At 35.4% G+C, this 17,053-nt stretch overlaps 1 protein-coding gene across 3 annotated transcripts in view; it reads left to right on the top strand.

The window, feature by feature from the left end:
• The window catches only part of LOC148950634 (xanthine dehydrogenase/oxidase-like), a 380,805-nt gene that overhangs the window by 62,363 nt on the left and 301,389 nt on the right, over nt 1–17,053 (top strand). For all 3 annotated transcript variants that reach the window (XM_089092522.1, XM_089092520.1, XM_089092521.1), the window contains 2 exons: nt 11,334–11,391; nt 11,872–11,968. In XM_089092522.1, the coding sequence (XP_088948648.1) occupies nt 11,334–11,391; nt 11,872–11,968 (155 nt within the window). The remainder of the gene's footprint in view (nt 1–11,333; nt 11,392–11,871; nt 11,969–17,053) is intronic.

Here is a 17,053-nt window from a genome sequence, read left to right as displayed (position 1 = left end):
TGTTCAAGCGTAGTTGATTTCCAGACAGAAATTATGTTTTTGAGGAGGACACTCCCCCAAAGCCCTCAGGGCAAGGGTTGTAAATTATTCCCTGGGGGCATATAAGATTTTTATAGAAAGCATTGTCATAGATACTTCAAAAAAAGGTTCATTCGATTGAAAATTCAAAGGGCTAGTGACCTTTTTAGTGGCAACTAACCCACTCTCACGCCCACCTTTTCCCCAAACACATCCAATCAAATTTTTGAGACAGCCATTTTGTTCCACGTAGTTGAATGTTCAGAAAATAAGGTTTTTAAGGATGAAAACCCCATATAGTCCTCAGGGCAAGGGTTATAAGTTATACCCTTGGGACATATAAGGTTTTCACAGAAAGCGTTGTCTTAGAAACTCCAAGAGGGGCTCATTCGATTGGAAATTGGAATGGCTAGTGCCCTTTTTAATAGTCAAAAGTGATTGGAAGGCAACTAACATCCCTTCCAAGCCCACCATTTACCCAAACACATCCAATCAAAATTTTGAGATAGCCATTTTTTCCAACGTATAGTTGAAAATTCCCCCCCCCCCATATCCAGGGCAAGGGTTTTAAGTTATGCCCTGGGGGCATATAAGGTTTTTTATAGAGAGCGTTGTCATAGAAGCTTCAAAAAGGGCTCGTTCCATTAGAAATTGAAATGGCTAGTGGCCTTTTTAATAGTCGAAAGTAATTAGAGGGTAACTAGCCCCCCTCTCACGCCCACCATTTTCCCAAACACATACAATCAAAATTTTGAGATAAGCATATTTTTTTCAACGTAGTTGAAAGTTCTGGAAATTATGTCTTTGAGGAAGACAGCCCCCCAGAGCCCTCAGGGCAAGGGTTGTAAGTTATGCCCTGGGGGCATATGTGGTTCTTCTAGAAAGCATTGTCGTAATAATTCAAAAACCTTATGCCCTAGAGGCATCTAAGGTTATATAGAAAGCTTAGTCGTAGAAACTTCAAAAAGGGCTCATTTGGTTGGAAATTGAAAGCGCTAGTGCCCTATTTAATATTTGACAGTGATTTGAGGGCAACTAACACATTTTTCAAGCTTATCATTTCCCTAAACACATCCAATCAAAATTTTGAGATAGACATTCTGTTCAGCGTAGTTGAACATTCAGGCAATTAGGTCTCTGCCAGCGTTGTCGTAGAAACTTAAAAAAGGACTCATTCACTTGGAAATTGACAGGGTTAGTACCCTTATTAATAGCAAAAAGCGATCGGAGGGCAAATCCGATTTCAAACACTTCCCAACACTTCCGATCACTTCCGATCCCAAACACTTCCGATTAACATTTTGATATAGCAATTTTGTTGAACGTAGTTGAAGGGTCCGGAAATTATGCTTTTGAGTAAGATAACCCCTAACAGCCCTCAGGGCTAGTTGTAAGTTATGCCCTGGGGGCATATAATGGCATATAAAAAATGTTGTCGTAAAAGCTTTAAAAACGGCTCATTCGATTGAAAGTTGACATGGCTAACATCCTTTTGTTCAGTTGAAAGTGATTGGTGGGCAATTAAGCCCTCTCGCATACCAATTATTTTCTCTTACACACTAAATCAAAATTTTGAGAAATGAATTTTTTTCAAAGTAGTTAAAAATTATGGAAATTAAGTCTTTTTGGATGATAACCCCCTCAGAGCCCTCAGAACCCTCAGGGTTGTAAACTATACCCTGGGGGCATAACAGTTTTTTATAGAAAGTGTTGTCGTAGAAACTTCAAAAAGGGCTCATTTGTTTGGAAATTGAAAAAGCTGGTGTCCTTTTTAATAGTCAAAAGTGAATGGAGAGTAACTAACCTCCTCACACACCCACCATTACCCCAAACACATTCAGTTAAAATTTTGAGATAGCCTTTTTGTTCAACGTAGTTAAAAGTTTTGGAAATTATTATTTTGAGGATGACAAACCCCCCAAACTCCTCAGGGCAAGTGTTGTAAGTTATACCGTGGGGCCATATAAGGTTTTTAAAGAAAGCTTTTTCGCAGAGACTTCAAAAAGGGCTCGTTTTATTGGAAATTGAAAGTGCTAGTGCCCTTTTTATTGGTCGAAAGTGATTAGACGGAAACTAGCCCCCCTCTCAAGCTCACCATTTCACCGAACACATCCAATCAAAATTTTGAGACAGATTTTGTTCAACGTAGATAAAAATCCTAGAAATTAGGTCTTTGAGGATGACACTACCCCTAAAGCCCTCAGGGCTAGTGTTGTAGGTTATGCACTGGGGGCATATAAGGTTTTTCTTACAGAAAATGTTGTCGTAGAAAATTTAAAAAAAGACTCAGTCAATTGGAAATTGAAAGGGCTAATGCCCTTTTAATAAGCTATTCGAAATTGATTGCGGGGAAACTAACCTCTTTCTCACACCCATTATTTCCCTAATCACATCCAATCAAAATTTTGAGATAAACATTTTTTCAACGTAGTTGAAAGTTCTGGATATTATATATTTAAGGATGATCAATCCCACCCACAAGGGGCAATGTTTGTAATTTATGCCCTGGGGGCAAATAAGGTCTTTTATAGAGTGTTGTAATAGAAACTTCGAAAATTTCGAAGTTCTAGTACCCTTTTTAATAGTCAAAAGTGATTGGAGGAAAACAGACACTCCTCCCACGCCCACCATTTCTCCAAGAACATTCAATAGACATTTTGAGTTAAACATTCAATAAGCATTTTGTTCAACGTAGTTGAAAAGTCCAGAAATTATGTCATTGAGGATGACAGTCCCACCTCATCCCTCAGCGCAGGGGTTGTAGGTTATTCCCTGGAGGCATATAAGGTTTTTTAGAAAGCGTAGTTGTAGAAACTTCGAAAAGTTCTCATTCGTGTGGAACATGAAAGTGCTAGTGCCTTATTTAATAGTTGAAAGTGAATTGAGGGCAACTAACACCCCTCTCAAGCCTACTATTTCCCTAAGCACATCCAATCAAAGTTTTGAGATAGACATTCTGTTCAACGTAGGCTAGTTCAAAATTCTGGAAATTAGGTCTTTGCCAGCGTTGTCGTAGAAACTTCAAAAAGGACTAATTCAATTGGGAATTGAGAGGGTTAGTGCCCTAATTAATAGTCAAAAGCGATCGGAAGGCGAATGCCGCCCCATACCCATGATTTCCCCAAACACTTTTGATCAACATTTTTATATAGCAATTTTGTTGAACGTAGTTGAAGGGTCCAGAAATTATGTTTTTGAGTATGACAGCCCCCAACAGCCCTGAGGGTTAGGGTTGTAAGTTATGCAATGGGGGCATATAATGTCATAGAAAGTGTTGTCGTACAAACTTCAAAAAAGGTCTCTTTTGATTGGAAATTGAGAGGGCTATTACTCTTTTTAATAGTCAAAAGTAATCAGAGGAAGAATCGTCCTCCCCACACTCAATATTTCCCCAAAAATTTCAGATCAATATTTTAAAAAATTTTCATATGGCCATTTTGTACAACGTAGTTGAAAGGTCTGGAAATTATGTCTTTGAGGATGACAACCCTCCCCTCATAGTCCTCATGACAAGGATCGTAAGAACTTCCCTTGGGGCATATAACGTTCTTATAGAAAGTTTAGTCGTAGAAGCTTCAAAAAGGGCTCATTCGATTGGAAATTGAGAGGACTAGTGCCTTTATTATTAGTCGAAAGTGATCAGAGGGCAAATGTCTCCCTCCACGCCTATCATTTCCCCAAACATAGCCACTCTGTTAAGCCTATCAGAAAGGTCTAGAAATTATGTCTTTGAGGATAATACATCCCCAGCCCTAGGGCAAGAGTTGTAAGTTGTGCCCTGGGGACATATAGGGTTTTTATTGAAAGTGTGGTCATATAAACTTCAAAGGGGGATCATTGGATTGGTAATCAGACGCTCAAGTGCTCTTTTTAAGAGTCAAAGTGATCGGAGGGCAGCCACCCTCTCACCCCTACACACACGCCATATTCTCCCGAAATGTGTCTAACAAAGATTTTGGATAACCATTCTATTCAAAATATTCTAATTATCATATAACAAGGCTTTTGGGGTTGAAACAAACCCCACAGATTAGGGGCAAGGATTGTAAGTTATGCCCAGGGGGTATGTAAGGTTTTTATTAAAGGGATGGCTGTTTAACTTAAGAAGAGGCTCAGTCTTTCTCTCTGAAAAATACAATGTCAATAAAACGAACAGAAATTAATCACAAAAACTTTTTGCGCAAAATAAGTTTATTGGGAGGTAATGTAAGGGGGTAGCCACTTATTGGTACAAAAATGGCGCAAAAAGGTTGCTATGCCACCTACTCAAGGGGGAGAACCCCTTGTCAGCCCAGAGGTTAGTGGGATTCCCGCGCTTACTCCAACGGTTCCTTTTCTATCGGGTACGCGTCTGTGCCCGAGTTAAAATATACCCTGCCTTAGGGTACTCTAGCGTGATCGAATGGTCCCAGGGGCCACTTTTAAGGCCAAGGGTTACCGGTAATATTACCGGAATATAACCCTTGTAACCAAGGGTTACAAGGGTTACCGGAATTTTCAGCCTTGACCTAGGCTGAAAATTCAAAGATTATATAGTATAAAAATCTTACTGTAATCAAGACACGCTACAGAAAGGAACTAAAAACAAAAAGGAACTATTTTCCCCTGCCCGCTCCGCCAGCCGCGTGTCTGGGACGGGGTGATGGGGTGGTAATGAATTTTTCCAGCCAATCCGAGGGCTAACTAAACTACTGGTGAAACATCCCCAAATGCGCACTTAAACTCGTGGTCTACGTATGAAAAATGGCTCCCTCAAAATTAAAGGAAAATTAATAATTATTACTAGGGGAAGGAAAATAATTAAGGGGCCAAAAGAAAAGAATCTGGGAAGGACATTTATCTGAACAAACTGGGACCAAGGGTTCCAACACCTCCCTCCTAAGATAAATGATCCGCTACTCCGGTGGATTGGCTGGAAACTCAGACATAAAATAAATAACATTAAAATAAAAAACATCAAACTTGTATCTTCTCTTTTTTCTTTCACCAATGCATGTACTTCCACCGCTTGGCTCAGGATTCTTCGTCATCCCCACGTTGCTATCGTAGAACCACCATGGTCTAGATCGTATAGCATCTGCATTCGGTTTTGACAGTTGAAGTCTCCAATATTCGTAGAAATTCATTGTGCGCAGCACAATTAAAAACGAAAATTTTCTCGCTCTCGCGAATTTACATTTGAGAGGAGCAAAGAATAAGTTCCTGGCACTTTCGATGATGCCAGCCATCATGAAAAATTTGGCTGCACTAGCCTCTTAATTTCCATCTGTGGAAACAACCCCACATCTAAAAAAAAGTAAATTCCCCCTTGGCATAATTTGAAATAGTCCCAGGCCAAAAATACACAGGCCACTGACAATGATAGGGGTTCAGGAAAATGAAGTAAAAATCTGAGTGAACCTTGAATCGCTTTTTCTGGGTATTGTCCCCTAAAATAATTGAATGAATAATGCTTGGCGATGAGGGATGAAGATAATATTAAAGACTAGAAAGACAAGGCTTCAGTAAAGGGATCACAACTTGTCCGCCAGTTGTGCATTGAGGAAAAGGGCTATCTTTCACGTCTTCCCACAGGGGATCTTACCCAAGGGATTCCTCCCCCTCATAAAAGAACAAACCCTCTTTTGAGTTGATCAGACCAATATCAGATTTCTTCACAAATTTCTTTGATCCAACCCAAAATTCAGTACCTTTCAGTCTTTCCGTAACCACTTAATGACAAGTCAATTCTATGGCATGATTATCTATAGTTTCTCTTAATATGTCATGGGTCTTCTCCTCCCTCCTCAGTTTTTTCGTATCATTGTAATTTTGTAATTTTCTGAGTGGGTCATGGACCTAATTGTCCCCCCTCTTATTTATGTTATCAAGGCACAGCCCATCCAACATTTTTTTTGTTTTTTGCCACTGCGGGCTGAATTTCCAAATTTGTTCTCTTTTTTACACTCCTCTTTTCATCTCTACTTTTCTCAATTTTGTCATTCGCGCAAAATAATAAATCATCGTTAAAACAGATTTGGACTTCAGTGTCCATTATCTTTGACTGCATTGCTTTATTGTAGCTCTGTTTAATATCTCTTTTCTCACTCTTAGTTTTCTTTTCTTTTGCAATAGAATTAGATAAATCGTCATGAGATCTGAATTGGACTCCAGTGTCCACTATCTTTGACTGCATTTCTTTATTGTAGTTCCGTCTTGCATGTTTTCTCTCTCTTTTAGGCTTCTTTATTCTTACCGCAGCAGCAAATATTTCGTCATCAAATGGGAAGTGAATTCCGACATTTGGTTTTTCATATTCTACAAAAATTTCTTGAACTTTCCGAAGAAAAGCGCGTACAATAAATTTCGTCTCCTTATTCTCTGGTACAATCAGTGCTTCATTTTGGCCTGTACTTGTTAGCGTCTCATATTCATTAAAAGTGTTCTCAAGTTTTCTATTATCTGCCAATTTTCCTGAAAAATCAATTTCGCGCGTCTTATTTTCAATATTATGTTATCAATTTACTTCCGCATCCCATTTTTGTGGATTATCATCATTTTGAGCACGCGTATCAAATATTTCGTTTTTCCGACAGGGCGGCGCAGCCTCCCAATTTGTTTTATGGGCCGGTCCACCTCCCTGCCTTGTCAACGAAGTAGCATGATTTTCCGTTTTAGCCTTTAATGTGTAATAAATGTCTGATAATATCTCACTCATTGACATTCCCTTACGGGCTTCAATTTTTTTCAAACGAGCCTGATGATATATTTCATTGGCTTGTCTAACTTTTTCAATTTTGTCCATACGGGCCTGATGAAGTATTTCATTGGCTTGACTATCTTTTTCAATTTGATCTATCTCGTTCTGTAATTTTTTCATATACTCTAGCTGCTTTCTTTCGGCTACCTCTCTGGCTATCCTCTCTTTCTACATGAAATTTAATATACGTTGTGTCATATCTATTTGTGTACCTTTTCACGAGCCCCTGCTGGATCTCAATTCAATACTCCTGCTTCTACTCGGACTGCTTAGATTCCGTCTGTCATTATTTCTTCTTAATTCATTTTCTAAATCTGTTTGTTCTATATCCGTATTGTCTCTTTCTTTATAGGCTACTCTAGCCTTTCCGTCCTCTTTTCTATTCTTTCTAATTTCATCTTTCTCAGCCTGTGTTTTTTTTTCTTATATTCTCGGTGCTCTCTCTCAAAGGCCTCCACATTAGCCTTTCTTTCTATTTTCCAACTTTTTCTATGGGCTTCACTCGCCCTTCTCGGGCTTGAGTTAATCTTATCTCTGTCCGACATTATGTCAAAATTCCGTCTGTCATTATTTCTTCTTAATTCATTTTCTTAATTCATTTGTTCCATATCTGAACTATCTCTATCCCGCAACTCTCCTTCATTTGGCACAGCCTCTGAGGGGTGAGTTCGTTTTGTTTTTTCACATATTAGTTTTTCCTTGTTTATTTCTTACCCCCTCATTTTACCGCTTATACTCTTTTCCGATTATATTATCTCTTATTCAATTAGTCAATCATGGCAAGTTAAACAATTTTTTAAATAACCGGAATGTCTAGACTTCATTAGGGAATAACGACTTCTTTAACAACAAGCAGTTTTACGCGAGTGAAATATATCTCTGAAAAACGAATTAACAGGGGTTGGACGAGAATATAAACTGAAAAACCGCAAGAATATTCCACTAGTGAATTAGATGGACTAAACTCAAACAGGGGAACCACCGTGTAAAACAAATCTCGTATCCTCCCTGGATACTCGTGCTCCAAATATAATCTCCTCCTGGGCAGATTACTCAATAGGACAGGTGCCTCCCACATTCTTCGCCCAATATGCGCACAACTGACAGATCCTCCTAACTTGTCATCTTCATTACTCTTATAACCTTTGTCACAGAAAACTATATCTAAATCAACCAACTGACCCCAATATAAGCTACGCTTTTGACGTTCTCTTATCTGTCTTTAAATCCTGTAATACTTTTAAATACGGAGATTCCCCCACTGTAAACTCAAGTCATTAATTTCACGTTATTCTTTTTTATATTTGTCTAACAAGGCCCATAGCCCATTATAGACCATCATAATTTTATTAATTGATTGCTTGTTTTTGTCTCTTTATATGTTAACACAATAGGTTTTTTTTAGGCCAAATTAACCCGTCTCTTCGAAAACGCAAAATTCTTTTGCTATCAGTGCTGTTGATAGCTCCTTTTATTGCTGCCACCACTTATTGGGAGGTAATCTACGGGGGTCACCACTTATTGGTGCAAAAATGGCGCAAAAGGGTCGCTATACCACTTACTCGAGGGGGAGAACCCCTTGTCGGCCCAAAGGTTAGTGGGATTCCCGCGCTTACTCCAACGGTTCCTTTTCTATCGGGTACACTTCTTTGCCCAAGCTACTATATACCCTGCCTTAGGCTACTCTAGCGTGATCGAATGGTCCCAGGGGCCACTTTTAAGGCCAAGGGTTACCGGTAATATTTCTAACTATCTGTTTAGACTCGACCTAGGCTGAAAAATCAAAGATTATATAGTATGAAAAATCTTACTGTAATCAAGACACGCTACAAAAAGGAACTAAAAATAAAAAGGAACTATTTTACCCAGCCCGCTCCACCAGCCACGTGTCTGCGACGGGGTGATGGGGTGGTAATGAATTTTTCCAGCCAATCCGAGGGCTTACTAAACTACTGGTCAAACATCCCCAACTAAGCACTTAACCTCGTGGTCTATGTAACCAACTACGCAATTAGGAGGACAGAAAAATGGCGCCACCAAAATTAAAGGAAAATTAATAATTATTACTAGGGGAAGGAAAATAATTAAGGGGCCAAAAGAAAAGAATCTGGGAAGGACATTTATCTGAACAAACTGGGACCAAGGGTTCCAACTAAGTTTTTCAAAAAAAAAGTAAAGAACTCCTTTAAACCCAAAATGAACAAAAATAGAATAAAATAATCTACCAAGCATACAACTACCACAAATCAGTATCAATAAATAAATGAAACCCAAAACAAACAGAAATTAAAATATATAACAAAGTCAAATCAAAACGAGCAGAAATTAATCTGCTCGTTAACTGAAAAAAATTCAAATGAATTTACTGAAAAAATGTGCATTGTCAGTTTAATATACATATGCTGACATTTATTTAATAAAACCTTAATTAATTTTTGTTTTCTTAAAGTTCTAAGCGAAATCATTTAAAATTTTTTTTTTCATTAAAGTAAAAATTATATTCTGGCTTTTAGATAGCATAGGGTTTAGAACCCTACTCAGATTAATAAAAAGTAACTTTTTTTTAGATAAGGTAGAATTTTGCTTACAAAACGGATAGACATCTAAGAATTAATCATTTAAGAACTATAGCTTGCATTGACTTTAGAGAAACAAAACTACTTCCTTGATTTTTTTTTTATTTTCAAGTTTTGATTTCGCGAATTACCTACATTTTGTCCAGTGAGCTGCTCTAAGTTCAAAGTGTAATTGTTTGAAAATCAAATAAATTTGAATCGTGAAAGAACTTTATATTTTCTCTTTGACAGCCAAATCAAAGTTTCATATGTTTCTTAATTTGGTGGGGGGAATAATACCAGGATCACTGATTTTGAAATAACAATTTTTTTCAAAATTTGTAATCTTTATTCAGACTTCAGACTTTATTATTTCACAAAATATTACCCATTTGGCCAAGCCGTAGTCTTGAGCATTTCACAGCTTTAAATTAGAAAACTATTATCAATGAGCAGCATTCATAAAAACAACCAAGCATCAGCAACAACGTTGTAAGAATACACAAATACAAACATAACAAAAAGTGATGCGAAGGTACAAACTAGACTACTTAAGATTTCTCTGACAACAGAAACTTTTTCATTATAAACTTGAAGGGGGGAAATAAAACAGATTCTTTTATTTCTTTCAGTATTTTATTCCAAATCTCAGCACCCTTTTGTTTTAAGAAAATTATCCACTTGTTGTGTGGTGACGTTCAACTATCAGCAAATTACTCAGAACCATTGAATAGATGTCAATTGAATAAGGCATTTGACACAAGAGCGTTCACAATATTTATGAAAAACAAAAGAGAAAACAATTTTATATGAATAAATGTTTTTCTTCTACAAGACTATTTTGCGGAATGTTTATTACAAACCAAAGAAAAATAAATAATTTGTAGGTATTCATGTGGTGTATAATTTTTCTTTCTAAAAAGAAGACAAGCACGCCCCAAAATTTCAATTAAATGCTTTTGGATGTAGTTTCCAAGACATGAAATCATCTAAAATCACGCACTCGGTTCAGAAGCTCTCTTATTACACCACAACCTAGTTATTTATAGTACCCATGCTGTGAGTTACGCATTGACATTACATATGATAGCTGACCATAGTCATAACACATCTATAAACGTGAATCAGGAGCCTACGCACTTATTACCCTTGAGATATAGTGGCATGTGTTGCTCTGCAATTTTGACCCGGGTGGTACGATTTCTGAAGCAATCCATGGGGTCTTGGCACCGGAGATATAGTTTAGATTTATTAAGGGATAAGGGAATCTCACAACATATTTATACTGTCTTTTTTTCGAAGTGACCTTTCAAGTTACAAAATTAATCAGTAGGAAGGCAAAAGAAATTAAAAACCTTCAACTCAAAATGGTCTTATTGAAGTTTGAGACATTTCTTGCCCGAAAATTCATTTATTTAAACTTTCATTTCGCAATCATTTTTTTTTTTGTAAGTTTAAGCAATACAAATCTTTCCCTAAAAAAGAACTTTTTCAAAGAAAAGTAAATACCTAAATTAAAGCAAGGACGAGCAGATATAGGGTCACGCAATAACTCACACTTGAAACAAAAACAGAAAGTTCTATCAATGAATAGACATCAGATATTACAATGAATGATCATCGACCTTTCTACTAATATATATATATATATATATATATATATATATATATATATATATATATATATATATATATATATATATATATATATATATATATATATATATATATATATATATATATATATATATATATATATATATATATATATATATATATATATATATATATATATATATATATATATATATATATATATATATATATATATATATATATATATATATAGCATATGTCTTTGCCGAGCTGTTTGCTTATTCTTTTTTTTTATTCATCGGCTTAAAACTCTCCTCCTTTGGTTTTGTCTTTTTGTTTTCTTCATTTTTTGTCCTTTGCTTTTTTAACAACATTTTAAAGAGGCTTACCAACATTGTTTTCTAACATTAGGTTTTTTATTTTAGGTTGTTGAGACTGAAGCTGATCCGGAATGGACACTGTTGTACTATCTGAGGAATAAGCGTATCCTTTTGGTTGCTAAACTGGTTACAACTATCATTTGTTTCTGTTAGAAAAATAAAGTTAGGCTGATTAGTCAACTCATTTTATAATTTAGTTTTCACCTCCTTTTTTCTAAGCTTACCTTATTTTAAGCTAGCTTTTTTTTCTTATACTGTGAATATCCTAGATTTAAAGTTTCTATCAATACCATATTAAGTACTTTTTTACATGTTTACACTTAAAAAAAAATTGTACAGGCATCTTTTTGGCTCATCTCTTGCATTTTCCACTCAAGTTTTTGCTCCTTTAAGTTAAATCAAAAGGATCAATTCATATTAAAAGTAATTTTGGTGATAGTTAGTGATAATTTTAAAATAAAGCGGAATTTACTTAAAACACATTCTTAGCCATTTCTAGGTGATGGAATGAACTGTAAATACCTTATATTTTATTTGTGGTGACAAAAAAAGTGTTTCTTTTCCTTAATTCAATTTCTTATAGTGGACTTATGTGGAACCAAACTAGGTTGTGGTGAAGGAGGATGCGGTGCCTGCACTGTTGTCATTTCGAAGATAAATAGAAGAAATAATTCTAAATCGTAAGTTTTGCTGTTGCTAAAGAGATGCATGACTGAAATAGAAAAAAAAATTGAGGGCTCAGTCTCAAAGTCAATCGAATAAGTAAGGGAAAAAAGATCTCACAAAATTTGAGAAAAAAACACAATTAAGTATTTTATCACTAGTTTCTTTTATGAAGACAAATTAACAAGGATAACTGATTAGAATTAAATCAAAAACCATAATTTGATTTTGCGACATAATTGTCACTGATTTTATAATTGAGCATCCAATCCCTCCCCCAACCGTCAATTTATTTTATTAAGAAGAATACGTTTCTTTTTAAAAGCAGAAACAGGATAAATCAACCATGGTTCCAATAAAAGAAAATAAATAGTCAAATGGATTTACTGTATTGCATTTCTGAAGAAAAGAACGCAGTAAAACAGCATATATAACTGTTTTCTGTTTTTGTTATGCAGATATCGGGCACTACACTTTTCAATTTTGATTCTTTGTTTCATCTTATAGTCTGCCTTTACTTAAGTTAGCCAAAAAATTCCTTAACTTCTTGGAAAGAATTCCTGAAAATATTTCGGATCTTCCTGAAAAGGAATTCTTGAAGAATTCCTGAAAATATTAATGGCAGAAGAGATTTGTTTCAAATTTTTCTGCATTTTTGCCACAAGGCTTATATAATTGTAATTGTCTATCTGACAATAACACAAATTGAGTTAATTGCCGAGATTAAGTTTGCTAAGTTTTTGATGCAAATTCACCTAAATTCTGTGTATTAGCCTTCTGATTATGTTACCTTTTGAAAACCAATGAATTAATATACGAGATGATAGTATCTCCCTGTAATTAAGATTGGACAGCCTCTCAAACTTTCTATAAAGAATTTAAAATTTAAGTGAGACCACATTTTTAGAAGGGATGGCACGGTGTGGACTGTGTTGTGGGAAATACTTTTAAAATGCAGTTAATTAAAGATACAAATTACTCATACAATAAAGTGATTAATTAGTAATTGAAAGTACATTGCCAGGGAAGAAATTTGTATTTAATTACAAAATAAGTATTTAATCAGTCAACTGATCATCAGCTCTGGCTAGCAAGATATGTTTCATTTCGTCATAAATCATATCAATCATTCGGTCACGTATGTATCCAGAAATCCATCTTCCCTTAAAACCAGGGTGGTTTCCGTTAGCTATTTATAGCTTCTTAAAACTAGGTTTACTTAGCTGTATTGTAAATGTTTGTGCAAACCGGTTCTCTAAACCATCCAAGGTTTCTTCCACAATAGCTTGTGCGTGCTTTCATAAACATCACTTTGCTGTGCTCGGCATCACAATCAGTCAACTGATCATCAGCTTTGGCTAGCAAAATATGTTTCATTCCGTCACAAATCACATCAATAATTTGGTCACGGATATGTCCTGGTATGCACCTTCCCTTGAAACCAGTGTTATTTTCACTAGCTATTGCTAGCTTCTTAAAACTAAGTTCACTTAGTTGCATTGTAAAAGCGTGTGCAAACCGGTTCTAAAAACCGTCCAAGGTCACTTCAACGAGAGATTGTGCGTGCTTGATAGAACGTTTCTGTTTCATGTCAATCATTTTCTTTCCTACTGTAATCTATGTGGGCAACAGCGCTCCAGAAAACAGGATTTTGTCCCCCTGTAGTATGTCAAGTGTCCTGGCGACAGACTCAATTATCTTGGCAAACTTCTCAAGAAATTAAACTCAATCACTTTGAACTTTGGTAGGTTAATTTTGGTGTAAACCTGCCCAATCGTGTCCTGCACTTCGACAATCCTTTTCAGAGCATCTTGTCGAGAATTCCCCTGAAACACGCCTTCCACAAGGTTTTTTGAAAGCCTTTTCTCCACAGTCACGAGAGGCTGCGTTTCTTCAATTATGTAGTTAACTATGAGATGATCATTTTGCCTCTGAGAATGTTTACTTGGCATTTTCTAAAAGAAAACTCTGTTTGGAGCTCTTTATCCTAGAGGCTGTTTTGTCATGGCTTTAGAATCCAAACTGATACAATCATCGGGTGGGCTTAGAGACTTGACACCCTTTCCTGACTCTAACGTCTCTGACGCATTATCATCAACAGTTCCAATGAAAACACGTATTTTCTTAGGATTTTTTTTCTACTGTATCTCCATGTACTTAAAAAAATCATTAGCCAGTAATGGGTGAAACGTTAGGAAATGAAACATTTTCAGACACCTGCACTACCTGACAAAGCAATAAATTATAGACAAACATTTGCTTTCAACATGATTTTTGCAAAACGTGTAATTTTTTTGGGATACGAATTTAGGTCTCATCACTCGCCAACTAAAGAATTAAATAAACAAAAATAAAAAAAGAAGCAATCTCAACAGAGCAAGATACGAGTTGTGCGAAGTTTAGCAACAATTTCTTTTATTTTGTTCAAAGAACTGGACAGAAATAAAGCACATGTGAACAGTTGCAATTTTTTTTCATTCACCATTTGTCAAATATTAGGCAAAACAAGGAAAAGTAGTCTAGCGGCAGGGAATTAGATGTCCAAAAAGCTTTTCTTCAGGCTTTCATGGACCGACACATCTGAACTTAAGACTTGTAAACCAAGATTAGTGGCAACTTTTAATATAAGATTTAGCATCCGCGCTTTAGTCTGAATCTTCTTAAGAGATTCTGTTGCATAAAGCATATAAAAGATCCACAAATTATTGTTATAGGAATTAATATTTATTTTGCTTCTCAAACCTTGTTTTTAATGTTGAAAGAATAAGTTTAAATTTGCTTAATTAACCTTTCAGCTTTAGGAGAGAAAAAAAAATTGTTATAAAAAGAGTCACAACCAGTAGTGAAACAATTTGGCAAGAAGACATTTACAAGTCTAGTTGCCACCAGATTTTATCAAATTAACCATTTTTGTGCTAATCACTTGTCTCATCTCCACATGAGTCTCTGTTCTGACCTGACGTTATTATTTACCTGATAAGGATTATAAGTTTGAAGCATAGACTCATATTTTAGCAATATCTCAAAAATGGCTTCTCCACGTATGTTCCACCTAATTTTAGTGCCTTGGGCTTTTCAAGATACAGATAGTATACTTTTTAGTTTAATTTTAGTATATTCAATACTCGGTCCAGTTCAGTTAAAAAGCTTTAAAATGCTTTCCTTACTTCAAAATACTGAATACTAACAATGACAACCAATGAAACATTTTCCCTTGGCTACTGAACTTTTGCTATTTTTATGTATCTTAAAATATAGCTGGCCTCCAGTACAGTGTTCCTGTGGACCTTCTTCTAAATCAATATCTTAAAAAGCTAGCTATACAAAATAAAATCTGGTAAAACAGCAAATACTCTCGAAAACTGGGTTTGATAGACAAAAATAGAAATATTGAAACAGGTTAATTTGTATTTGAATGCAGAAAAAATTAAATACGTATTTAAATTACCTGATCTAATTTGTAATTAAATACGTATTTAAATACGTTGAAAAGTAGTTATGTTCGTATTTAAATACTTCTAATTAATTACTTCCACAACACTGAGTGTGGAGGCAATACATTAACCGAGACCTGTTCCTTACTCCTTTCTATATGTACCATTAACTTCTGTTTTCCTAGCATAATAGTTTTAGTAATAATGATTCCAATGGTACCCTGTATGCATGGTGACACTATCCTGTTATCTAAACTGCTTCATTGATCCTCCTAAACACCGACATTAGCAATCAGTATGCACAATTTTAGATACTGTTAAATTTAATGGGTACCCCAACTTTGGATATAAGAATACTTCTGAATAGTCACCTTTAGTTTTACTGGGAACTTTTAGTTCGTTGGCGTTATTTTTGGGGAGGTGTGTTTCAGTAGGCAAACCTATCTGCATAATGTTCGTCATGATATTTTTTCTTATGGAATGTTCATATTTGTTCATAAACGTTCGTCATCCTCATTAATCTGTTAAGTACTTCTATGTAGACCCCGGCGCGGTGCTGATATGGGAAGGCCGGCGGCGGCGGGGACCCAACTAGCAGCGGCGGTGCGCCGCAAATTATTTTTCCGTACCACCGCCGGTGAGATGTTGGTGGCGTGCCATCGGTGCGATCAATGTTGACCGCAAATATTAATGTTTTCATCAGTCTTTCTCAAATCCCAGCTTGAATTTACAACATATTCGGGCCTATTCATTAGTTGAAAACTTATCAAGTTGCTGGCTGGACGCTGGTATTCTTTGTTATTCATCAAGAGAAGTAAAAATCTGGTAGGAACGAAATGGCTGTGGCATTTCAGAAACCATGCATAGTAGTTGAAGTATCTATTAGCTATGTATTCTTGACATAAATAATTATCAAAATTAGTTTTTTCACCCAGCATTATTGCATACAAGACTTCAAACACCGTCCCGAAAAATTCTTCAATTATCTGGGTAAAAACTTAGAAGCTTAATTTTTTCATAATGCTCTTTGCCTATATCTGTTTTGTCACTTTTAATTCAGTTGAAATGGGCGACTTATATATTGATTCTTTTTTTGCTTTTTTGGATTCCTAAAAAACTTTCCTTGTATTAAAAACTGGTTTTTACTAACAATTAAAAAACATTTTAAAGTTTGTTTGGCTTCCTTATAGAATATATGTCATGTAGGCTAAAGCTGAACTGCTACTTTTTTGGATTACTTTTGGCTGTTCTTTCGGATATTATTCATTTTTTCTTTTGAGGATTCATTCCAAATTAGTAACTCATAAATACTTAATATCAGTTAAATTATAAACTGCATCTAAAAGATGTAAATTCATCAAATTGAAAAATACATGTTGGTGAAACACTTCAATTACAATTAAAAAAAAACACTTCAATAAAAATTATACTTCTTACTTGTAAATAGCTTATAAATACCTTATATTAGAAGAACTTTCAATTGTATAAAAAATTATAACTATCAAGTTAAAGCTACAGTTTGGAATTTCTCCAATGACAATGAAAAAAGTTTTTTTTCTGTTTTATCGTGATTGTTATCCGTTTTGGCGTCTGTTCAATGCAGTGCGATTCATTCCAATTTGGATATATTTAACCCATACCGTAATTGCAGCGAAAGAGACTGTCAAT

This window comes from Artemia sp. Qi Xiang Cuo, chromosome 7 (assembly GCF_049724085.1).
Source record: "Artemia sp. Qi Xiang Cuo chromosome 7, ASM4972408v1, whole genome shotgun sequence".
NCBI classification, from domain to species: Eukaryota; Metazoa; Arthropoda; class Branchiopoda; order Anostraca; family Artemiidae; genus Artemia; species Artemia sp. Qi Xiang Cuo.
The sequence above is the reverse complement of the archived record's forward strand: the minus strand, read 5'-3'. Positions and strand labels throughout refer to the sequence as shown.